Source organism: Lolium perenne, chromosome 5, assembly GCF_019359855.2.
Source record: "Lolium perenne isolate Kyuss_39 chromosome 5, Kyuss_2.0, whole genome shotgun sequence".
NCBI lineage: Eukaryota > Viridiplantae > Streptophyta > Magnoliopsida > Poales > Poaceae > Lolium > Lolium perenne.
The window spans coordinates 58,600,746-58,625,279 of NC_067248.2; the positions used below are offsets into that span (position 1 = coordinate 58,600,746).

Here is a 24,534-nt window from a genome sequence, read left to right on the forward strand (position 1 = left end):
TTTGAGACCGTATATAGGTTTTGCCGGGGGTTGTGGCATTGTTTAGGTTGCACTGTCTGAGGGCACACAATGAAGAAGACACATCTAAACAAATTAAGGGCCTGTTTGGTTCCCAGCCATAGTTTGCCAAGCCTAACTTTGGCAAGTGTGGCTAGGATTTTGGAAGCCACAAAGTGTGGCAAAAGTTGGCAAAAAATTCACTCTATGATAAGTGGACCATATGATTAGTGAAGTGTGGCAGCTCTAAAGTGTGGCAAGAACCAAACACATGCCAAATTACCAAACTTTGGCTTGGCAAAGTGTGGCTAGGAATCAAACAGGCCCTAACTCAACTATGACATCAATGGCAACACATACATCAAAGGGTGTTATGTGGCTGATGGCAGTTATCCTCCATGGGTGACATTTTGTGAAGACAATCTCCACCCTTTTCATTCAGACCATGACCTAGTTTCCACAGTGCCAGTGCCAGGAAGCCTATAGGAAGGGATGTCGAGCGGACGTTTGGTGTGCTTCAAGCTTATTTCGTTATTGTCAGATACCCTACTCCAATCTAGTCTACTTCTCAAATGTGGGAGATGATAAATGCCTGCGTGATCATGCACAACATTATCATCAAGATTGAGCGTGTTGATCCGAAGATTGATTATATGCTCTTTGAGGGCTAGGGGCCTCTTGCTGAAGTTGATCACGAGGTGCCGATCGAGTTTGGATCTTTCATCGTCATGTACTGTAAACACTCTTTAGTGTATAGATACATCTGAATTTTGATAAATCTCTGATATTCTTTTATGGATGGAGGGAGTAATAAACATTTTATGTGTTTGAATTATGCAATTTTAACTACAAAAATATTTAGGAGCACCTTACCCCAAACCGTGACAGTACCAGTCGGCGCCTCCAAATGGCTCTTTTGGTGGAGTTGTCGGGCGCCGGTGTGGATGCTCTAACTGTTGGACTTCCTAAAACAAGGTATACAAATTTAGTAAAAAATGAACATACTCTAAGTTTAACCAAATATATAGTAAAAACACCAATACGTATAAATTAAATGAGTACCTTATATGAATATTTTATGATAAATCTATTGATATTTGGTTTCTATATTTATCTTTATACAATTGCACTAAATTTTAATAAAATTATGGGCCCTATTTCATGGAATGGTGGGAGTATTAACTTATTCTGTGCTGCACGAGAGAGCTTCAATATGCTCCCTCTAATGAAGCAATGCCATCCCCAATGTCATGAGTTTATATGTAAGTTACTTTCTTAAGATTCTAAATATCACTTGGTGGAATAACAATATGGCGGCACAAAATCTAATTAGTGATGCAAGTGGAACTGCACCAAAGTCTTAGTTATACTTCATTTCTATTTTCTAGTTTAATTTTGGACCAAGTTAAACTACGTAACACAAAATACACTATAGTGAGACTTTGGCTAGTCACTTGATACCTTAAATCTGATGTGGAGAATTTTCTTCTAAAAATTCTAATGCAGAGAAATGGGATTTTTTTTAGAGAAACATGGCTCAAAAACCCCGGCTCCAAATATATTGAAGCCACATCGACCAGCTTACAACATCCAGACCTTTTGTTTTTCACATTACAACTAACACCGCCTCAAAACAACGCAAAACGAAACCACCAACACAGATCACAACACTAGAAGTTTTAAGTTGACCCACGACAAAGGCTTAACCACACCGAAAACAGATTCAGACCAACAGCAAAACACCCTTTTTACGTTAGCATATTCCTCAAGGACGATCCAAAACCCTGAAGCCTACACCGTCGCCCACAAGGATCAGATCATTTGCCTCTAGGGTTCTCGCTAGATCATCAGCCGTAATCAGCAACGGCCCAAAGCCTCTCATGTTGACATATCACACACTTCCAGTGTCGATCGAGCTTTCTTCTGAGGCATCAGCCATGCTCCGGCCACGACAACAGCGGTGGCAGCCGAGCCAACGTCTCCAGCTTGCTCAGTAGTAACTTCAGCTCTCCTCTTCCTTCTTCTTTCAACAGGATATCCCACTGAACACAGTTGCAAACCGTGTGCCTCCACATCCCCTGCAAGACAAGCCATTGTGAACGATTGAAGACATGATTATTTCTGGTAATCCAGATAGTCCTCAACACAGCAGCAAAGATCATATTATATTTGATATTCTTTGCTTTTTCATGCCAAAGAGATGTAATGTCAGACATGCATGAGATCTTAAGATGAAGACCCAATACAGAAATAATTTCCTTCCAAATATTGGAAGCAACTACACAGTCAAAGAAAAGGTGCTAACAAGATTCTAACTCATTAGAAAAAAACACAAGTCAAATCATCAACAGTTTGCCTCTTGACCAAGTTATCTCTAGTGAGTAACTTATTATGGAAAAGTAACCAAATGAAGAAGTGAATTTTCGGGGATACTTTGATTTTCCAAACACAATGAATGTCCACAGGCTTAATCCCCCCAAAGTTGATCACAACATACATAGATTTCACACTGTACACCCATTTTGCTTCCCACATCCAAATCAGAGTATCCTTCATATTATTCAAAGAAATAGTTTGTGCAATTTGCTCAATCTCTTACCATTGTATCATCAATCTATGATCAAAACATCCCCTAAAAGTTACTTTCAGAGAAGACCCATTCCAAAGATCAGCAATGGTCTTACTATGTTCATTTACTAGGAAGTATACTTCCCAGTATTGAATTGCCAGGCTACAGGACCCAAACCAATGATCTTCCCAAAACTTAATACTTCTACCATCCCCTACTTTCCACTGATATCCCATCTTAGCCGCTTTGGCAGCCCACATAAGCCCCTTCCAAAAGGGAGAGGCCCCATTAGATGAGACTGAGAAGAAATTAGGGTTATTGACATTATACTTGTTGTCTACTATTTGCTTCCACGACTTATTCTCATTTAAATGATATCTTTTAATCCAGGAGGCTAAAGACACATGTTCATCTCATGCCTAAACCTCCATATTCTTTTTTTTTCTAGTAACCAAACCTCAATTAGCTAGGTGGTTCTTATGATGCCCCTCATAATTGTCCCATAGACAGTGAGCCATCTGAGAATTAATAATGGTAATAGCCCACTTGGGGAATTTGATCACACTCAGCAAATAGATAGGAATACTGGCCAGAACACTTCTAACCAGCTCTAACTTAGCAGCATGGTTAAGAAGTTTGCCTCTCCAACCAGCAGCTCTCTTGAGGATTTTGTCAACAACAGGTTGTAAATCCCCCTTCCTAAGTTTACTATGATGTAGGGGAACTCCTAGATATTGCATGGGGAAATCCCCTAACATACAACTTAAAGATTGAGAAATATATTGTGCGTCATTCCCATCCACATTAATAGGGACTAGATCACATTTATGAAAATTAATCCTCATACCAAACATGTGCTCAAAACAAGCCAAAATCCATTTTAAATTTATGGCAGACTGTAAGCTATTTTCTAGGAAGAGCACAGGATCATCAGCATATTGCATACTAATGATCCCTCCACCACCCAAATTTTGCATAAGCCCAGCTAGCTATCCATTGATAGCAGCTTTGGAAAAAACCTTGGTGAACACATCAACCATAAAGTTAAAAAGGATGGGGGATATAGGATCCCCATGTCTCACACCTCTACTGGTGAGGAAGAACTGACTATTGCATTCATTAATCCTAACACCAACAGACCCACTGTGTAAGAGACCATCAATAATAGACATCCACTTGGGGCTAAAACCCCTCATCCTCATGACTTTCAGAAGAAAATCTCTGTCAACCCTATCATAGGCTTTTTCATAATCCAGTTTGAAAATAAAACCATTTTGACCTATGTGCACTGCATCATGGATAACTTCATGTGCAGATACAACACTCTCAAGGATATATGCCCTTAATAAAGGCTGTTTGATTAGGAGAAATATGTTCTTCACTAATCCCACCCAGCCTATTAGTGGCACATTTTGAAAAAAATCTTAAAACTACAGTTGGTTAAAGCAATGAGTCTGAATTTCTGTATAGTTACAGCATCAACCTCTTTTGGGATCAGAGTCAGCAAAGAGAAATTCAATCTAAAGAGATCCAAATTTCCCTCATTCCAATCCTTCACCATAGCCATGAAATCAGCTCTAATGAGCTCCCAAAAGTGCTGATAAAAAAGAAATGAAAAACCATCCGGACCAGGAGCTCTAATAAGTTTTTTTAGCTGCAATTCATAAGATTACAGCTAGATTTTTTCAGTTACAAGTGGGATGCAACTAAAAATAATAACCTAGCCATTAGATTTATTTTGTGATTTGTGCTAGTCATCAGTTATAATTGAGATTTGATGATGTAATCTGATTCAAAACTAAATTAATTCTCAGTTGACCAAAAACTAGTTACAACTCAAAATAATTCTGCTACCGTACAAAAAACAGAATAATCTGATGCAGCGAAATTTTTGGGGGAGAAGAATTTGCCAACCGGCTGATTGTGCGATCAAAAGTCGGAGTCGTTCTCCTTCCATTCGCCCTCCTTCCTAAAAAAAAAAGAGACCCCCAGGACTAGGCCTTGGCGGCATTGTATTAAGTTTACATGAGCGCATAGAAGTGCCACGGTGCGTACGCACCCACGAGTGAGTATCAAGACTCGAACTCGAGCGGGGGTTTCCCAGGTATCATCACCCTGGTAGCCATCTGGACTAGGCCTCAGACCCTCAGTTGCATTCGCCCTCCTTCCTGACTAGGCCGCTATAAGTACCTTCCTCCTCCACCAAACCAAGCACCGCCGAATCCTCAATTCCAGTCTCCCGCTTCCGCAGCCCCTCGCCGCCTTCCCTGCCTCCGCCCAAACCCTAGGCCGCCGCCCGTCTCGCACCCACCGCCGGCTGCCGCCCTCGATCCCCAGCGTTGCGGCATTTCCGCGAGCACCTCGCGCGCCTCTCCCCTTCGCGCCGCGGCAGTTCGGCATTTCCACGGCCACCTTCTCCGCGCGCCCTGTCGCCATGGCTCGCGGCCTACGATCCCAGGCCCGGGAGGCTCGAGAGCTCCACATCAAGGGCCAGCACGAGGAGGCGCTGGCCCGCGCCCTGGAGGTCCTCGGCGCGAACCCTGGCTCCGCGCTCGCTCTCAACCTCGTCGGCTCCCTCCACCGCCACTTCGGAAGCGCGGCGTGGAGAGCCAGGGCCTCCGACGACGACGAGGCCGCGTCCACGCTGGAGCTGCATCACCACCAGCTCGCCCTCGACGCTTTCTCCGCCGCTGCCCGGATCGCGCCCAACTGCGTCATGACCGCCATCTGCCACGCCGAGGCGCTCGCCGCCTGCAGCCGGATCCCCGACGGGCAGGTGGAGCTGCTCCGCGTATGCTCCATGCCCGAGGCCAACCACATGGACCCGGCGGTGCACCACGTGGGGTACGACCTCGTCCTCGAAGCCTCCACCGCCAAGAAGAGGAAGAGCGAGGCCCTGTGCAAGGCCAACCTCATCATGCAGGACTTCGAGGCCATGATCAACGACAAGGTTGTGCCCGAGGAGGCCGCCGAGTTGCTTGCCGGGGATGCCGCTTCTGCTGATGTGCGACGGCGTGCAAACCTATTCTCCCAGAGATACCCGTACTCGGCGCGCGCCCAGTTAATCCTCGTATATGTCGAATTGGAGCATGTCCGTACCATCGATCTGGCAGCTGACAGGCAGCGCCGTCTTTGGCCCATTCTCGCCGTGATTTCTGAAGCGGCAGTCGTCTTCGACCGCTCGCTCCTGGTTGCCTTGTTCCACGCCAAGGTCTTGTTCGCCCTGGATGAGTTTGATGAAGCGGAGAGGGAGTGCCGCCGAGCACTCCGCGTCGAGGAGCCGACTGACCCCAATTTGGACGACATACCTCCTGCTGTATCTGTTCCCGGCGCAGATTACGAATCCAGAGTATCGTCTGTCAGGAAACAGCTCCGTATCTTGCTCAAGCGGGTCATAGTTGTGGCTGCCCTATGCTGGAGCTCTATCGAGAGCACGCAACACGGCGACAGGGTTGACAGGGTCATATCACTCAAGGCTGCAACGCTGCAGGAGCACTACAACAGAATCGACCCGTCCGCAGCAAAGACCATATCTGATACACTGCGCTTTCTCAAGAATCAGAGCTCATGGAGTTTCTTGGTTTGCCCCAATTCCAGTTGTCATGGCAAAAGGTTTCTGGGCATTGAATCTCTCTGGAAACACATGCGCAAGCAGCACCGAGATGGGCTCTGGAATAAGCTGGAGGCAGTCTTAGGTTCACATCTTTATGAAAATACATCAAACGATGATGATGATCACCCATTTGATGAGATAACTCTCTCTAAAGATTCGCAACAGCATGACATCTTCCATTTACCAACGGTGCAACCTATGTTTAGATCCTTGCTCCTTTCACCATCTATTGGAATCCAAGCAGAACCACTCTCTGAAATGCGACAAAGGAAATGCAGAGAAGGAGCTGAGATCATTGCGGATATTAAGAAGAAGCTGAGGATGTTGCCTAAAGATGAACTTAACACCGAGGTCCAGCACTTTTACATGACATGGTTTCAGTTTAGCATTCTCCCTGATTTCGTTGTTCCGCTGATTGTAATGTTTATCAGCTAACGATAGATGTGGTTTCAAATTGCAGTATGAGGAGGTGTGTTTTGCAATAAATGACTTGTGGCTTAAGTTCCTCAAAACTTCTGCGCTGGATCATCGTGAAGTCATCCTTCCCCTTGCGAGATCATTCCAATGGGTTTGTTAACATATGGAACACTTGATTTCTCTAGTTATATCCATTTGTTTGCTCAATTGATAGTATCGTGTGCTAACTGATAACCATCTTTGCAGATACAAATGAAAATTTCGATTGCTCTTAGTGCAAAGGATCTTGGTAGGTTCATTGGGGGTGCCAATATAGACATTACGTTCGGAAAAGTTCCTGCTGCCCCTGACAGGAATGTTTCTGTGGTACATGGCTCAGAACCCTCACACGCCAGCAATATTGACAATCCAAGTGGTGATAACCTACAGACAGAAAACTTGCAGGTTGTTTTGTTTACCTTTACAACTTGTACTGAAACTATTTCTGTGGAACAGTTCCTAAGGTGTGTTAATTTATCTGCTTAAAGATGAAGAACTAACATGTTGAAATTGTTTACAGCCTTTGTGCTCAGACGAGACACTTAAGGATGGTGAAAAATGTGAAGAAAGGTACAAAATAGGCAACCCTTAATATTTTGGTCTGTCGGGTTTACTCTTTCTATAAAGTCCTTGTTAGTTCTGTACTTGGCTCTGCAATGAGTGTCACCATATAGATGTCTTATTTAGTTATTTACATCTCCACATTAGATGTTGTAGCCAGTAGACACTATCACTGACTGGGATATTTACCCATGCTTTCAATTAATCCCTTTAGTATGTAATGATTGACCTGAGTTCAGTTATGAAAATGGCAACTGATGAATGGGAACCAGCGAGTCTCAACTAAAGAAAATAATTATTTTAGAGTTCAGTTATGTTCTTCTCAAATTTTTGCATCCGACATATACAGATATACTACGGAAAACACAACTAGTCTGTTAAACTGTTAAGCTTTCCTCCTTTTTCTGAACTACGCAAGGAAGCTCACAGGTTTCACTACTGGTGCAGTGAGATTCATGTTGTAGATAGCAAATCTGAGACCATGGTAGACCAAAGATCTATGGATCCACCAATTGACGTTCATGAAAGTGGGCTGAACGTTCTTGCATCCGACGAGACACTTAAGGATGGTGAAAAATGTGAAGAAAGGTACAAAATAGGCAACCCTTAATATTTTGGTCTGTCGGGTTTACTCTTTCTATAAAGTCCTTGTTAGTTCTTTACTTGGCTCTGCAATGACTGTCACCATATAGATATCTTATTTTTAACATCTCCACATTATATGTTGTAGCCAGTAGACACTATCACTGACTGTGACTGGGATATTTAGTTATTTACCCATGCTTTCAATTAATCCCTTCAGTATGTAATGGTTGACCTGAGTTCAGTTATGAAAATGGCAACTGATGAATGGGAACCAGCGAGTCTCAACTAAAGAAAATAATTAATTTTAGAGTTCAGTTATGTTCTTCCCAAATTTTTGCATCCGACATATACAGATATACTACGGAAAACACAACTAGTCTGTTAAACTGTTAAGCTTTCCTCCCTTTTCTGAACTACGCAAGGAAGCTCACAGGTTTCACTACTGGTGCAGTGGGATTCATGTTGTGGATAGCAATTCTGAGACCATGGTAGACCAAAGATCTATGGATCCACCAATTGACGTTCATGAAAGTGGGCTGAACGTTCTTGCATCCGACGAGACACTTAAGGATGGTGAAAAATGTGAAGAAAGGTACAAAATAGGCAACCCTTTATATTTTGGTCTGTCGGGTTTACTCTTTCTATAAAGTCCTGGTTACTTCTGTACTTGGCTCTGCAATGACTGTCACCATATAGATGTCTTATTTTTAACATCTCCACATTAGATGTTGTAGCCAGTAGACACTATCACTGACTGGGATATTTACCCATGCTTTCAATTAATCCCTTTAGTATGTAATGGTTGACCTGAGTTCAGTTATGAAAATGGCAACTGATGAATGGGAACTAGCGAGTCTCAACTAAAGAAAATAATCAATTTTAGAGTTCAGTTATATTCTTCTCAACCTTTTGCATCCGGCATATACAGATATACTACGGAAAACACAACTAGTCTGTTAAACTGTTAAGCTTTCCTCCTTTTTCTAAACTACGCAAGGAAGCTCACAGGTTTCACTACTGGTGCAGTGAGATTCATGTTGTAGATAGCAAATCTGAGACCATGGTAGACCAAAGATCTATGGATCCACCAATTGACGTTCATGAAAGTGGGCTGAACGTTCTTGCAAGAATTGCAGAGTTGGAACTAGAAAAAGAAGGTGACAGCTAGACAACATCTTTTGCCAACACAAGTGATCACTGTTGTTCTTTTTTCTATGTCAAAAGGATATTGTAATTACATTACAAATCTTAAACATTAGTCCAGCTCAGAAAGTATTGCTTCCCAGTATGTTCGCTGCACTTACCACATTGGTAGCAATAAGGAGATCTTTAGTGTACCAACACCCCGTGTATGGAACTATGGATGCCCTATTCACCATTGCATGCATTTAGTACATGCCGGCACAACACTCTACAACAGTCACACATATAATGTATTTTACCTGCAAAGTGTAATCATAATCTACTATTCCCTGCAAATATAGTTAGCCATTTTACAAGTAAAAATGGGTGTTTGCTGTTTTTGTTCACTTACATGGTCATCTGTCATAGCTTCTCAGAAACTCCTATCTTAGAGATGTCTTTTCTTCGTATATGTTGACTATCTGTATGTGTAAGTCTAGCTAACGGTTGGACACTTGCATTTTTTATTTCCTCAAACAGATTGGTCCAAGAAAGCCAATTGTTCATACAACAATGATGGAGAGAAGAGCAATGTTCTTTCTCAAAAGAACCTTTCTCCAATTATACCTCATGATACTTTTCACAGTCATCCTAGATTTATACCCTTGGAGGGATGTTCTGCTAGTTATGCTGCACAGCTCCACATGGAACGTATGTTTCTCAGCATGACTGCATACCCATACTGCCCTTGTAACTGCTACTGGAATTTCTGTGGTACTTAGAAGTTTTTATCTTTTCAATGCTGGGAATTGTTGCATAGTACTGTGGTGGCACATTTTATGTAGAGTAACATAATAAGAAAGTGTCTACGATCTATTTCTGTTATGAACTTATACATGCTAACCATCAAATATCTACCCCCTCCGATTCATATTACTCGACACTAATATAGATGTATCTAGTCAAATTTTAATTGTAGATGCATCCATTTCAGTGGTAAATATATGGGTCGGAGGGAGTACTTAAATTGCAATAGCATGGGACACCTTTTGCACTTCATTTCCAGTTGTATGCTTGTGAGTCTTATTTCTGGGAATATCCAATAATCCAGCTTGGGTATATTGCTCATAATTTACGCTTGTTGTTTTGTTCAATCGTATCCCAACTGTTCGTTTTGTGACCATACTTCTTAGTACTGACAGATCATCAGAGGTTAGGCAAGTTTCATTGCTTGCGGTCTAGTCTTCATATTGATATGCACTGCTATTTTACACTACAAGCTGCAGCTGGTGTATTAATTGTGGACAAACTTATTCCCTATCATTTATCATGTGATAACAAGCCTTCACACTGTATCTCTGTAGGCTGGGCTGCTGCAATGGAGTTGTACAGTGACCCAGATGTTTCCTCTGGTAGGCACTGCTATTGCAATTACTTTTGCATTGCTACATTGGAGCTGTTGAAGCAAACATAGAGTCCTTCATATTCATTAACCGCCATAGACAAGTTGAAACTAGAACTATCTTACTATGTGTGGCAGTTCATTTCTTTTTCTTGTGTGTTAGTTCATGCTATACCAACTTGATAGTTTACATTCTTGTGACATTACTACATACTCCCTCTGTCTCATCAAACTTGTCTTAACTTTCTATAAATTTGGATGTATCTAGACACTATTTAGTGTATAGATACACTTAAATTTATACAAAGTTTGAGACAGCTTTCATGAGACGGAGGGAGTACAAAAATTCCAATTTAGCACCCTCTCTCAGGGAAGTCCATTACAAACTATATAATCCTGTTAGCTTTAAAACTCTGTACAGATCACCCATTGATGTTTTTTTACAATATAGTTTTGCCATGTTGATTGCTTATGTAATCACGACCTGTCATGTACAAATTAAATAAAAAAGTAATATTTTTGTACTCTTTAAGAGTACAATTACTATAGAAACGTGAGCAACATTCGTGGTTTATATCTCGAGATATGTTTATATATGTAGGAATTGAAACGTTAGGAGGTTTTCTGGGACACACTGCAGTTAGTTCCAAAGGAAAATTTCCTTGGAAAATACATCTCTTGAATAATCAAATATGTTCCTGTTACCCAAACTGTATGCTCTTTTAAAAGAAGTGAAATATGTTCTGTAATGTCACAAATACTTCTTACAGTCTCGTACAAAACATAGGAACTTCTGGCCAATCTGTCGAGGAAATGGCTGATAAAGACCTGTCTATCTTGAGCGTAGTCATACAGGTAAGAGAAGTTTGCATGTATTCATTCTATTTTTCATCTATCAGCTTATAACTTCGTATGTTTGCATGCAGTCATTGTGCAATCTGAGACATTTCAGAGATAATTTTCTAACTGAGCCACTTGTATGGATCATGTCTGCTGACAATGTCTGCATGGCTCTGCAATTTTATGAAATTTTCACTTCTTGGGAGAAAAATGACTACCACTTAACGGATGTTGTACTAACTTACATGAAGACCCTTCTCTGCGGAGTAGATCACACTATTTTTCCTGAAAAGGTATACACCTTAATCACCATCTCGTATATATTTGCATGCTCATTCTGTTGATTTTTTCAATTAAATGTTAGTTTACCACGTGAAAGGAGAGTCTGGGATCCGATTTGGTTCTGATGTTACCTCCAGATTATTTTATTTGCATGTGTCACTTCTTAATTTCTGGTGATTTTGGAGCTTCGTAACTATTTTCAATAATGCATAGATGACAGATGTAGTACTTCTTACACTAGAATGGCAAAATTCAGGTATGTTGTGTTATATCCTTTGTTGTCTAAGCTCTACCAGTCTTTGTTTTTGTTTGTTGTATTATCTGTGAAGTATTGAACTAAAAGCATCTGCATTCTGCTTTAGTTCTATTTGGTTATGACGCACATTTGTGTCTTCACAAGTAACCTTGTGAATCAATTTCCAATTGCAGGTTGGGATAAATTTTGCTTCTGAGATTTTGGCCACAATTCTCATTGGATTGCATATGTCAGAAACTTGTTCACGTTTTGGTTTAAACAAGGAGACGGAGAAACACGTGGTAAACCCAATCATGTGCGGAGATTGCATGTGCCCAACACATAATCTTTTTGGGATCAAATTTAATGCGCAAATGAGCTGCGAGTGTGGGAAGTGTTATGGCGAATACCCATATACCGCACTTTTCCATAAACTTGATGCTGGTTCACCTCAAACAACGAAGGTATGCCGTATGCAGTACATTTTCTGTCTAGCCAAGCTTGGATAAGTGGATATCCAAGATTATTCTAGCAAGTAGGAGATGTTGACTAGAGGTTATCATTGTTCTTTTTCAGATCAAGTCCTTCGCAGAGCTTCGAGTTCTATTGGATGAACAGTTCTGTAAGGACAACAACTGCAAGGATTGTGGAAATATGCTGAATACTGATATGTTGCTTTCAAACACACCACATTTCTTTACAATAGGTAAACTGGCTTGTCTCAAATAATAAGTTGCAAATTCAGAGGCCCTTTTTCTGCCAAAACAGGACTACATTCGAGATATATTCTTCTTGCCAATTTCTGCAATGCAACATATTTTGCAGTTTTGAACTGGCTGAGTAGCAGTGAAAGCCCGGACATACTCTCTGAGTTCCTGGCTGGCATTACGTCTCCCGTTGACACTGGATTCTTTTGCAAAAGTGCCGATCCTTCAACTATGTATACTGTCACCTCCATGGTACGTCCACAGCAAACTGTTATTTTCTCCTAAATTGGACTGTTAATTGAACTGAACAAGTACTTTTATCATGTAATTCTCATGTTGGGGTAAACCAAGAAAGACTATAAAGCAATCATGTATTTGGTATTGGTTGATATATTCATTGACCTGAAAGTTTTCATGTTATGCTGCTTTCTAAAATGGCTTACATTTTGGAACGGAGGTAGTACTTCCTTGGCTGTTGCTGGATGCTACGTCAATTTTGAGACATGCATGATGCCTCTCATTATCAGCATAAATGTTGTACCCCCTCCGTCCTAAAATAAGTGACTCAACTTTATCTAGATACGGATGTATCTATAACCACAGCAAACTGTTATTTTCTCCTAAATTGGACTGTTAATTGAACTGAACAAGTACTTTTATCATGTAATTCTCATGTTGGGGTAAACCAAGAAAGACTATAAAGCAATCATGTACTTGGTATTGGTTGATATATTCATTGACCTGAAAGTTTTCATGTTATGCTGCTTTCTAAAATGGCTTACATTTTGGAACGGAGGTAGTACTTCCTTGGCTGTTGCTGGATGCTACGTCAATTTTGAGACATGCATGATGCCTCTCATTATCAGCATAAATGTTGTACCCCCTCCGTCCTAAAATAAGTGACTCAACTTTATCTAGATACGGATGTATCTATAACCAAAATGCGTCTAAATACATATCTAGACAAAGCTGAGTCACTTATTTTGGGACATAGGGAATATTATATGGAGTATTCACAAACCGAGAGGACCAAGTTGTTATTAGTCTAAGCCTGAAGCAAGGTTTGTGGAATAAAATGGAGCATGGTAATAAATGACGCTGTGACCAGGTTCAAATTGAGTAGATTACCTTAACAAGGCAATTCTGCTATTTCGAAAGAAGTGGATACCGGGTTTGACTATGGTATCTGAGTTGGTGATATCATATAAGTACTTATGGAGTTATGGAGATATTTGAAAGTTGTCAAATTGGCCGTATCTGTGGCATATGTTCTCTAGTCTACTTCATTGATATCAAAAATTTATGAGATTCAACAGAAGAATCAACAGTGCGTGATCCTTATGTCGCTAAGGTTTTTTGTTAAAACTTTCTGTTGATTGAACATTGGAGGACTATCATATTTAGGTAACCTTGTTGGACATTGTAACCTTTGCTGCTCTCACAAGTATATCTTGCACTATTTTCCTTCCCTTCATATCTAATAGGAAATGGTCTCATGAAATCACATGGAGTGTGTGCGTGTGTGTGTGTCACTCTTCTGCTGCTTTGAGTTTACTACAGGTGTATTGTAAGGTTGGTTCGATGCTCTAGTTACTTAATTTTCCAGCTTATATATGCGAGGATATTCAATCTTTCCAAGTACACTGTAACTTAGCATCAATCTTATGCCACCTTGCAATCTAAACTCTTGCAGATTTGCTGTGCTGATGAGAGCTACATCTGCTTTGTTCGTGATGACGAGGACAAGTGGCTCATATATAACATTGATACTGTTGAGTAGGTAAGTGACTCATGAATCGTTAGTCTTGACATACGCCTGCATTCTTTCTTTTAGACATTTGATTCCAACTTCTCGATTTATTGATGTGAACATTCTGCATGCAGACAGAAGATAATTGGGAGCATTTGCTAGAATGTTTCAAGGACTGCAAGCTCCAGCCTCAAGTTGTATTTATTGAGGTGATTAAGTAGATTGGTGCATAGTTTTGTAGAATGCAAACCTCTGTTAAACGATTAGACCCAAAATTTCGACCCACTTTCTTGTTGTCACCATTCCGGTGTTTCTTGTTGATGTGATTCCTCCATGGATTGGTCACTCAGCAAAACAAATTGGATGTAAATTCTTCATGGATGATAGTTCTTTTGTTGTAAACTTGGAAGAAAGGGATTTGTGATGTTTTCTCTTTGTAACTGATGGATTCATGTTTTTTTCGCCTAATGACACGTGTAATGGCAGCACGTCATTTTATCGATAAAAAAGACAGCTGCGTCAGGGAGTACTATCATTTTCAGGGATTCAGAATAGTGGATTGAGAGCATCTCCAGCCGCGTCCCCCAAATGGCGTAGGATCGAGCGTTTGGGGCGCGTTTTCTTCGTGCCGCGTTTGAGGGGCGTTGCCGCTCCAGGCGACCGGGGGGAAACCCTAATCCCGCCGCCGCCGCCTCCCCCCTCCCTCTCCCCTCCCCTCGTCGCCCCCGGAGGCGGCCGCCGGCAAGGCCGCGCGACGCTGGTGATGGGGGTGGCGGGGATCTCTCCTCCGGCCCCCCGTGCGCTGCTGTAGGGAGGACGACGGCCGCGCGGGGGTGGCCTCCGCCGCTGGGCGAGGTCGGCCCGATTCCCCCCGTCCCCCTCTCCGACGTGGCCTCGCCGGCGCTGGGAAGTGGTGGCCGGGGGCTTGGTGCCCTCCGTCGACCGGGCTGGGGCCAGGACTCCAGGGCGGCGGCCTTGGGCACAGGGTGGGGCACCGGCGGCCTGGCGGCGGGCGGCTGGTGCCGATGCTGCGGTCGGCTCTCTTCGGCTGCGCGGGCGGTGAAGGGGGCGGCGGGTGTGGGCATGGTGTGGAGGTCGCCCCGGTGGGCCTCTGTGACCAGATCTGAAGACGGAGGCTCCTCCTCCCAGCGGTGCTCGTCGCACCTCCCCGGCCCCGGACTTCCTCCGGTGGCTGCGGGGTGTGGTCGGATGTGGGCTCTAGACCGGGGGAAACCCTTGGCCGACGGTGGCGGCCGCGACGTCGACGACGCTGGTGGCGCCGTTCTCCTTCCTGAAGGCGACATCGAGGTGATATCCCCTCCCTCCCTGCCATATCTATCTCGGGTGAAAACCCAAAGCTTTGGTTTGGACGGTGGCGGCGCCCGGGTGGCGCCGTTCCCTCGTTGGAGGCGCCGTTTTGAGATAATGGGTTTGGGTGGATGAGCTCGGCGGAGGTTGTATGCATCGTCTTCGCTTACTCCTGGCAGCTTGGTCCGGTTTGGTGGTTTGTGCTGCGGGTGGCTGTGATGTTCGTGGGTGGCGGCGCGGCGAGGCGAGTGCTCGAAGTCTTTCTCCATGGCGGTAACTTCCATTATCCATGCGTGCTTAGGGAGAGCGATCTACCTCCGATAGGTACGGTGCCCTCCGATCCGGGGCAAGAAAGCAGGGAGCTTTCTTTGGAGGTGGAAACGAATGGTGCCTGGGCTTTGCTTGGCCTCTGGAGGTTGACGATGGTGCGAGTCCCTCTATGGCGGCCTTCTTCACCAGCTTCGACGCCTCTCTAGTTGGATCACAAGACTGGACAATGGTCTCGGAGCTCAAGCTGTGTTTCACTCTTTTTCTTGTTTTGCTTGTAGTTTTCGGTTCCTGTTAGCTGGTTTTCAGCATCTTGTATCATCTTGCCGGCAACGACCTTATTAATTTAAGGCAGGGCTACGGCCTAATATTTTAAAAGGGGCGTTGCCGCGTCCCCCAAATGCCGCTCCCAAACGTTAAAATAACTCGTTATTTTTTTGCATTTTCATTTCAATAGAGAGAAGGAATTTGTATGTACAATCAAGATAATCAAGATTTTCAAAGTAGTGCAACATATTGTAACAAATTACACATAAAAACTTCGAAAAATATGAACTAATTTTTTAAACTACTTCTTCTTTGATGGCCCCGCCTCGTCGTCCTCACAGAGGCACTTCCTGCTCGTCAACTCTTCCGAAGAGCTGGTGTCGTTCGACTCGTCGGAGGAACTTGTGCCCCCCTCGGACGAGTAGTCCTTGCTGTATTCGTCATCGTCGGTGCTCGCCGGTTGCGCCTCCGCCTCCACCTTCGCCTTCGCCTTCGCCTCTGCCTCCGCCTTCGCCTTTGCCTTCGCCCGGGCCATTGCCTCCTTCTTTGCCGCCGCTGCCTCCTCAACCTCTTCCTCCGGCCTCCTCCTCCTTCTCATGCCCATCGTCGGTGACGGCCTTACCCTCCTCCTCATGGCCTTCGTTGGTCTCCCAATCCTCCTCCTGGCTGTCCGTCGGCGATGAACTAGAGCTGCTAGGCATTGCAACTCTGTCCCACCAATGGCGCCATCCAGTCGGCTTCCCCTCGCTATCGGTGTCCGATGGCAAGGAGAGGTTTCTCATGGTCAGAGAGGAGAGGAGAGATGAATGGCGCCGATCGGTTGTAGATCGAAATGCGCATGATGAATGGCGCGCATATATCGAAGAGGGCTGCGGTTGCTCTTCCCTCTCCATTCTGACGGTTCGCGCGTCGATCCACGCGGTTGCCACTGCGACGGTTCCCCTTCACAGCAACTACACCGTTACTAGGTAGGTACGGTTGAGCGTCGTTCGTGTGTCACTGACGCGTCGGGCCCGCCACTCCCCGCCTCGCTTCTCGCTGTGTCCAGAGCGCCCGGAGCGTCTCCTGTGGACTGGGGACAGGCTCGGGGCGCCGGACACCGTATTGGGCCGCGCCGGGCAGATAGGGCCTTTGGGGCGCGCGACTGGCAACGAAAAAATATCCGTCGCGCCCAAAAAACCTTTGGGGGACGCGGCTGGAGATGCTCTGAGGATGGATGTAGAGGTGGTCGTGAGACATAGGGCATGTTTGGTATCATGGGCTGATTTTTGGGGCTCACTGGCGCGCAGTGGTGCGAGCACACTTTTTTGTTCGGAACGAGCCACGGGACAGAGTTGGCCTGTTGTTTGGTAGCTCGGGCTGCATGGTTTGGGCCAAAAAGGCCCTTTGTTTGTTTTCCTGCAACCAACCTCAAATGTTGATGGAGATGAAACTACACCTGTTTGGTACCATCCAGGAAAGCGTAAAGGTCGCATCTTCTCTACACGGGTGAACTTACCATACTATCACCTCCCATCACACAGAAATCACAGTTCGTCAGTTGCACACTTACGAACCTTACTAGTTCATTCATCCCTAGCTACTACGAACGGTAGTTGATAACGACATTCCCTAGCTACTACGAATGACAGTTTACTATCACATGGGAGTTCAACAAAGGGGGATCATAGGGTAGTTCAACATATGGGGAGCAAAGAGGGGTTGGAGAAAGAGGAGATCAAAGGGGGTTCTTCTTCTTCACTTATTCACTTCACTTCTTCACTTGTTCTTCTCCTTCTCACATGGTGATGTGGCCTCTGGCTTCCCACATTGTGTTTTCCCATTGGGGCCTCTTCTCCTTCCAGGCTTCATTGTCGCTTGCCTCCACGCCATGTCCGGTCTCAACTTCATCAAAAGTGACAACATCTTGGAAGAAGTCATCCTCGCCCCAACCTAAGATCCAGTTGTGAAGAATGCAGCAAGCAAGGACTAGCGTCACTTGAGTGTCAAAAGTGTGGAAGGGTGTCCGGTCAAGGATCTTAAACCTATTCTTCAATGCATCAAAGGCCCTCTCAATGGTGACTCTAAGGCTTGAGTGTCTCAGATTGAACAACTCTTTCGCATTCTGAGGTCGAATCCTTGGACTAAATTCGTTGAGGTGGTACCTTGTTTTTCTGAAGGGAGGTAGAACACCAGGTCGGCATGCATATCCAGCATCTCCAAGCTAGAACTTACCATCGGAGATTTGCAATCCATCAGGCCTTGACAAAGATGTCGGACATGATGATTGCATCATGAGCTGAACACTCCCAGACAGCAAGCACGTATGTGAACCTCAGATCAAAATCCACATGTGCTACATCTTTTGGCTGGTATAGTTCTTCCTTCCACGGAATGTTGCAGACATTGCTGCGGGTACCTTTGCAGTCACATGAGTACCATCAATAGCCCCAATGCAATCATGTTAAACAATGAGTACACAGTCATATTTCTGACAATACCACACATCTGGTACGTAGAACAAACATGGTTTTGTACTCACCCTAAAATACGGGAACCAACTGTAGTTGTTCTTGATCTTGGGTGGTGTGTTGTTTGATGGTGGCTTGATCATTTCACCTCTGAGCTCCCCAACTGCATACAACACCTGCTGGAAGTAGTGAGAGATAGTCTCTGTGGATCGTCTGAATGTGTTATGTTATGGATCACTTTGAACCTCTAGTTATGACCCACGACATGAAGAAACATTGCGACTTGTTCTTCGACAAAGGTGTGGATGCTATCAACTAGCAGTCCTCTCTCCCTGAACATTGTCACAAGTGCATAGAAAGGGGCTCTTCTCATCCGAAGAATTTGACTAACCTCTACATCGTTGTAGTTGTAGATGTTTTTAGGTTGGCAATCCTCTCCTGATCTCGTTGTAACATAGGACCGTCGCCCGTAGGTGACAGGAGGAAAAGCAGCACGCCTGGCTGCTCTGTTGTGCACCATCAGGATCCAGGTTTGAATGACAACGATGAGCGTTGCAGCTTGATGCACAAGTTGTAGCTGGTCGCTCTACTCAAACAAGATCTAAGAATTACGAACGGTATTATCGAACCCAACTAGTTCTACCTACATGAATCTAACACTACTGTAGAGAGAGGAGTTTCCCCTCACCTCTGGCATGGCAGACAATGGAGATGGACGGAAGTCGGAGAAGATGTGTAGAGGCTCCGCCGCAGCTGGACACGACGACCCTGGTACGATGCTGGAGACCAAAGGGAGGAGCTCCTCGTCCAGAGCATGGCCATGGTCAGATGCACGAGTGCAGATCTGGGTCGCCGCCGCCGGTGCAAGGATTGGGGAAAGGGAAATTTTTGCAGGGGTCTAATTGAGAGGGTAACCGAAGAGGGGGTTACCCCCACCTTTGCTGCTCAACGCCGCTCGGATTTCGCCTTCTCCCACCATGACGCGGCTGAGCACCCACGCGGACGGTGTTGTCGATTTTCATCGCGCCCAGGCATGTCCCTGGAAAAACGGCCAAACCGGGCGTTCCTCCCAGGCCTGCCCCGGAGGTGCTTTAAGATATGTGTTGTGCAAGAACATGGAGACGAGCGGGCATGCAAACGGGCCAAAATTTGCGTCCCCCATGCGAGCCAACGGGTCCCAGGCTACCAAACAGACTCATAGTGGTGGTCACTCGATGTAGATGTGGTCGGCCGAGGCGACACGAACGACTCCACAGTAGACATATGGTCGGTGAGGGTGACGGCACGGTAGAAGGCTCGTAGGTGTCAGCATGTTTTAGATACATCAGTTATAAGGTTGACATGGTCTGATGCAACCTCTCTGTGAGGATGAGTGTGGTGCCGACTGAAAGGATCATATGACACCTAGATGGGGGGTGAATAGGTGATACCTCAAATTTTAATTCCTTTTCAATTTAGGCTTGACACAAAGGTAAATTCTCTAGATATGCAACTATGTGAAATTACCTATATGACAAGATGCAAGCAAACAATACAAAATACAAGATACAAGTAGTAAATTGTGGTAAAAGGATAGAGGTAACCGAGGTGGAGCACACGAAGACAAGCGGAGACACGCGGGTATGATTCCCGTAGTTCCTTCCTTGTAAAGGGAAGTACTTCTACGTTTGGAGGGGTGTGGTGCCACGAAGGTTAACAAACGCCACGAAGGCCTCACCCTATTCTTCGGTGAGCAACTTCACAAAGGCCTAGCTCACGATCCACTAAGTGGTTGCCTTGAGGTCGCAGCCGACACCTTTACAGAAAGCTTGGGGCACACATCCACAACCGAATTGGAGGCTTCCAAGATGTAACCACGAAGGTTTACACGAAGAGTAGCTTCGAGGTCACCTCACAAAGATCCACTAAGAATGGCGATGAAATACAAATCCCTTTGGTGGAAGTATAGATCTAGGTCTCTGATACGTCTCCAACGTATCCATAATTTCTGATGTTCCATGCTTGTTTTATGACAATACCTACATGTTTTGCTCACACTTTATAATGTTTTTTATGCGTTTTCCGGAACTAACCTATTAACAAGATGCCACAGTGCCAGTTGCTGTTTTCTGTTGTTTTTGGTTCCAGAAAGGCTGTTCGGGCAATATTCTTGGAATTCGACGAAACGAAGACCCAGCATCCTATTTTTCCCGGAAGACCCCAGAACACCTGAGGGGGACCAGAGGGGAGGCCCAGGGGCCCCACACATGGTGCTGGCGCGGCCCGGGGGGGGGGGGGGCGCCGCCCTGTTGTGTGGCGGCTCCGTACCCCCTCTGACTCCGTCTCTTCGCCTATATAAGCCCTTTCGACCTAAAAACGCGATACCGATTGACAAAACTCCAGAAAGACTCCAGAGGCGCCGCCGCCATCGCGAAACTCCAATTCGGGGGACAGAAGTCTCTGTTCCGGCACCCTGCCGGGACGGGGAAGTTCCCCCGGAAGCCATCTCCATCAACGCCACCGCCTCCATCATGCTCCGTGAGTAGTTCCCCCATGGACTACGGGTTCTAGCTGTAGCTAGTTGGTATTCTCTCCCCCATGTACTTCAATACAATGATCTCATGAGCTGCCTTACATGATTGAGATTCATCTGATGTAATCGGTGTTGTGTTTGTTGGGATCCGATGGATTGTTACATTATGATTAGTCTATCTATAAAGTTTGTGAAGTTATTGTTGCTGCAATCTTGTTATGTTTAATGCTTGTCACTAGGGCCCGAGTGGCATGATCTTAGATTTAAGCTCTATACTTATTGCTTAGATTGTATCTACAAGTTGTTTGCACATGTCTATGTCCGGAACCCGAGGCCCCAAAGTGACAGAAATTGGGATAACCGGAGGGGAAGGCGTAGGTATGAGGATCACATGTTTTCACGGAGTGTTAATGCTTTGCTCCGGTGCTCTATTAAAAGGAGTGCCTTAATTTCCAGTAGATTCCCTAGAGGCCCGGCTGCCACCGGCTGGTAGGACAAAAGATGTTGTACAAGTTTCTCATTGCGAGCACGTATGACTATATATGGAAAACATGCCTACATGATTAATAATCTTGATGTTCTGTCTTAATGCTATTTCAATCCTATCAATTGCCCAACTGTAATTTGTTCACCCAACACTTGTTATTGGAGAGTCACTACTAGTGTAGATAGCTGGGAACTCCGGTCCATCTCTCATCATCATATACTCGTTCTACATGTCATTGAAAGTAGTATCAACTATTTTCTGGTGCCATTGCTCTCATATTATCTACTTTCTTTGTGTTATCGTTACTATTGCTCTCATATTACTGCTGCTTTCACATCACCCCTGTTACTAGTGCTTTTCAGTGTGCATTGAATTGACAACTCAGTTGTTAAGGCTTATAAGTATTCTTTACCTCCCCTTGTGTCGAATCAATAAATTTGGGTTTTACTTCCCTCGAAGACTGTTGCGATCCCCTATACTTGTGGGTTATCAAGACTATTTTCTGGCGCCGTTGCCGGGGAGGCATAGCTCTACTCATAAGTTCACCTGGGGAGTATACTCTACATCTCTCTCTTTTTTTGTTTTATTTTATTTTGTTTTGCTTAGTTTACTTTTGCTTAGTTTCTTTTTGTCTTGTTTTATTTTCCCTATATACCCGAAAATCCATAAAAATTTGAAAACCTAAAAATTAAAAAACTGCTATTATGGGAGAACCTACAACCTATTTGGAGCTTATAGAATTATATAATAGTTATAGAGAATCGAGAAAGGGTAAAGTTATGAGTGCTGTGATAGAAAAATTAAATACAATTGCTGAAATCTTGCTTAAACGCCATGATATAAACTGTTGCTCTAAACAGGATACTAAACATCTTAAATTTCAATGTGGCTTTAGTGAGGAAGTTTTAATTCAGAACTATAATTGGAATAACTATATTTATTTTGGGTTCGAAGAGGTAGAACAATTTGTCTTATTTATGGGAGCCTCTGAGATAGAATCATTCATGTCTAAAAATTATGAAACTTGTGCTGTTTGTAAGGACCTTAAAGATTATGTCTATTCTATCCTTAATTTTTGCATAGAAAGCTACAGTGATAATCCTTATATCATTGATTATAAAGAGAGACTCATTAATGCACAAGAATGCACTCACAATTTGCAGGAACCTGTGGAAGAAGAAATTGATGAACATGAAAGCTCATTGGATGAAAAAGAGGAGGAAATTGATGAACCTGAAAGCTCATTGGATGAAAAAGAAGAGGAGAGTGATGAACAAAAGGAGGAAGAATGGATTAGCTACCCATGCCAACCTTCTAATGAGAGTAACTCTTTATCTCTTACACTATTTGATTGTCCTCCATGCTTATCGAAAGAGGATGAATGTTATGTTCCTGTGGATTCTCTTGAAATATTCCCTATGAGTAAAACTTGTGAGAATAATTATGCTACTGTTATCTATGATAATCCATGCTACTTTGATAAATCTTATGATAATGCTTTGTTTGTGCCTGATGTCGAAATGCATGGTACTAAAGAGTTTTGTTTAGCAAATGTTTATGATAAATCTCTAGATGATGGTCCTATGTTACTTGATAATATTAATTTTACTACTAATGAAAATGGGATTGGAGAGTTCTTGACTTTATCTATGAGTCCCATATCTTTTGAGATTGATCAATCATCTTGTTATATTATTGATAAAAGTGGGTTTGAAAGTTTTAATCCTATTATTTCTGAGCTTGATAAAAATTATGTGTTTGTGAATCATGAAAAGCATGCTTTATGTGATAGTTATATTGTTGAGTTTATCCATGAAGCTACTGAAAATTATTATGAGAGAGGAAAATATGGTTGTAGAAATTTTCATGGTACTAAAACACCTCTCTATATGCTGAAACTTTTGAAGTTACTCTTGTTTTATCTTCTTATGCTTGTCACTTTGTTCTTCATGAATTTATTTGTGTACAAGATTCCTATGCATAGGAAGTGGGTTAGACTTAAATGTGTTTTGAACTTGCTTTTTGATATTCTCTTTTGCTTCAATTCTCACCCTTATGTGAGCATCATTAAAATTGCTGAGCCCATCTTAATGGCTATAAAGAAAGCACTTCTTGGGAGATAACCCATGTGTTTATTTTGCTACTGTTTTGTTGTGTCTTGGAAGTTGTTACTACTGTAGCAACCTCTCCTTATCTTTATTTTATTGCAATGTTGTGCCAAGTGAAGTCTCTAATAGAAGGTTGATACTAGATTTGGATTTCTGCGCAGAAACAGATTTCTATCTGTCACGAATCTGGGCATATTTCTCTGTAGGAAACTCAAAAAAATCTGCCAATTTACGTGCGTGATCCTCAGATATGTACGCAACTTTCATTAGTTTTGAGTTTTCCGATTTGAGCAACGGAAGTACCATTTTAAAATTCGTGTTTACTGGCTCTTCTGTTTTGGCAGATTCTGTCTCTGTTTTTTTGCATTGTCTCTTGTGGACTTTAAGTGAGGCTTTCTAGACGTGGAGAGCTGTAGCTAATGTTTTATTGAGTTCTTGCAATGTGTCACTACAGGGCTAAGGTGGATTAAATTTTTTTGAGTACTAACCCCTCTAATGAAGTTTATGAGAAGTTTGGTGTGAAGGAAGTTTTCAAGGGTCAAGAGAGGAGGATGATATATGATCAAGAAGAGTGAAAAGTCTAATCTTGGGGATGCCCCCGTGGTTCATCCATGCATATTTTAAGAAGACTCAAGCGTCTAAGCTTGGGGATGCCCAAGGCATCCCCTTCTTCATCAACTTATCATGTTTCTTCTATTGAAACTATATTTTTATTCGGTCACATCATATGTGCTTTACTTGGAGCGTCTGTGTGTTTTTATTTTTGTTTGTGTTTGAATAAAATCGGATCCTAGCAATCCTTGTGTGGGAGAGAGACACGCTCCGCTTTTTCATATGAACAATGGTGTTCTTAGCTTTATTTTAATGTTCATGGCGGAGTTGAAAACCGCTGCACTTATTGTTATTTGGTTGGAAACAGAAAATGCTTCATATTGTCTTGGATAATTTGATACTCGGCAATTGTTTTGAGCTCTCAAGTAGATCATGCTCTTGCATCATGTAGTTTAAACCTATTA

General features: G+C 43.5%; 3 protein-coding genes across 3 annotated transcripts in view; all 3 read left to right on the forward strand.

The window, feature by feature from the left end:
* Positions 1–4,581: 4,581 nt before the first annotated feature.
* Positions 4,582–8,042, forward strand: LOC127299258 (uncharacterized). The gene is made up of 6 exons (XM_071820778.1): positions 4,582–6,530; positions 6,640–6,747; positions 6,843–7,040; positions 7,156–7,205; positions 7,644–7,784; positions 8,024–8,042. The coding sequence occupies exons 1-6, from the start codon at positions 5,001–5,003 to the stop codon at positions 8,040–8,042; spliced, it is 2,046 nt and encodes a 681-aa protein (XP_071676879.1). The 5' UTR covers positions 4,582–5,000.
* Positions 8,043–8,236: 194 nt separating this feature from the next.
* The window catches only part of LOC127299259 (uncharacterized), a 30,672-nt gene continuing 14,374 nt past the window's right edge, over positions 8,237–24,534 (forward strand). Inside the window, exons 1-5 of the mRNA XM_071819892.1 lie at positions 8,237–8,373; positions 8,808–8,938; positions 9,444–9,614; positions 10,268–10,315; positions 11,093–11,160. Of these exons, the coding sequence (XP_071675993.1) occupies positions 8,267–8,373; positions 8,808–8,938; positions 9,444–9,614; positions 10,268–10,315; positions 11,093–11,160 (525 nt within the window). The 5' untranslated portion in view covers positions 8,237–8,266. The remainder of the gene's footprint in view (positions 8,374–8,807; positions 8,939–9,443; positions 9,615–10,267; positions 10,316–11,092; positions 11,161–24,534) is intronic.
* Positions 11,231–13,881, forward strand: LOC139831005 (uncharacterized). Its single transcript, XM_071819893.1, has 5 exons — positions 11,231–11,438; positions 11,857–12,126; positions 12,239–12,368; positions 12,488–12,621; positions 13,364–13,881. Exons 1-5 carry the CDS (start codon positions 11,292–11,294, stop codon positions 13,463–13,465), a joined length of 783 nt encoding a protein of 260 aa, XP_071675994.1. The 5' UTR covers positions 11,231–11,291; the 3' UTR covers positions 13,466–13,881.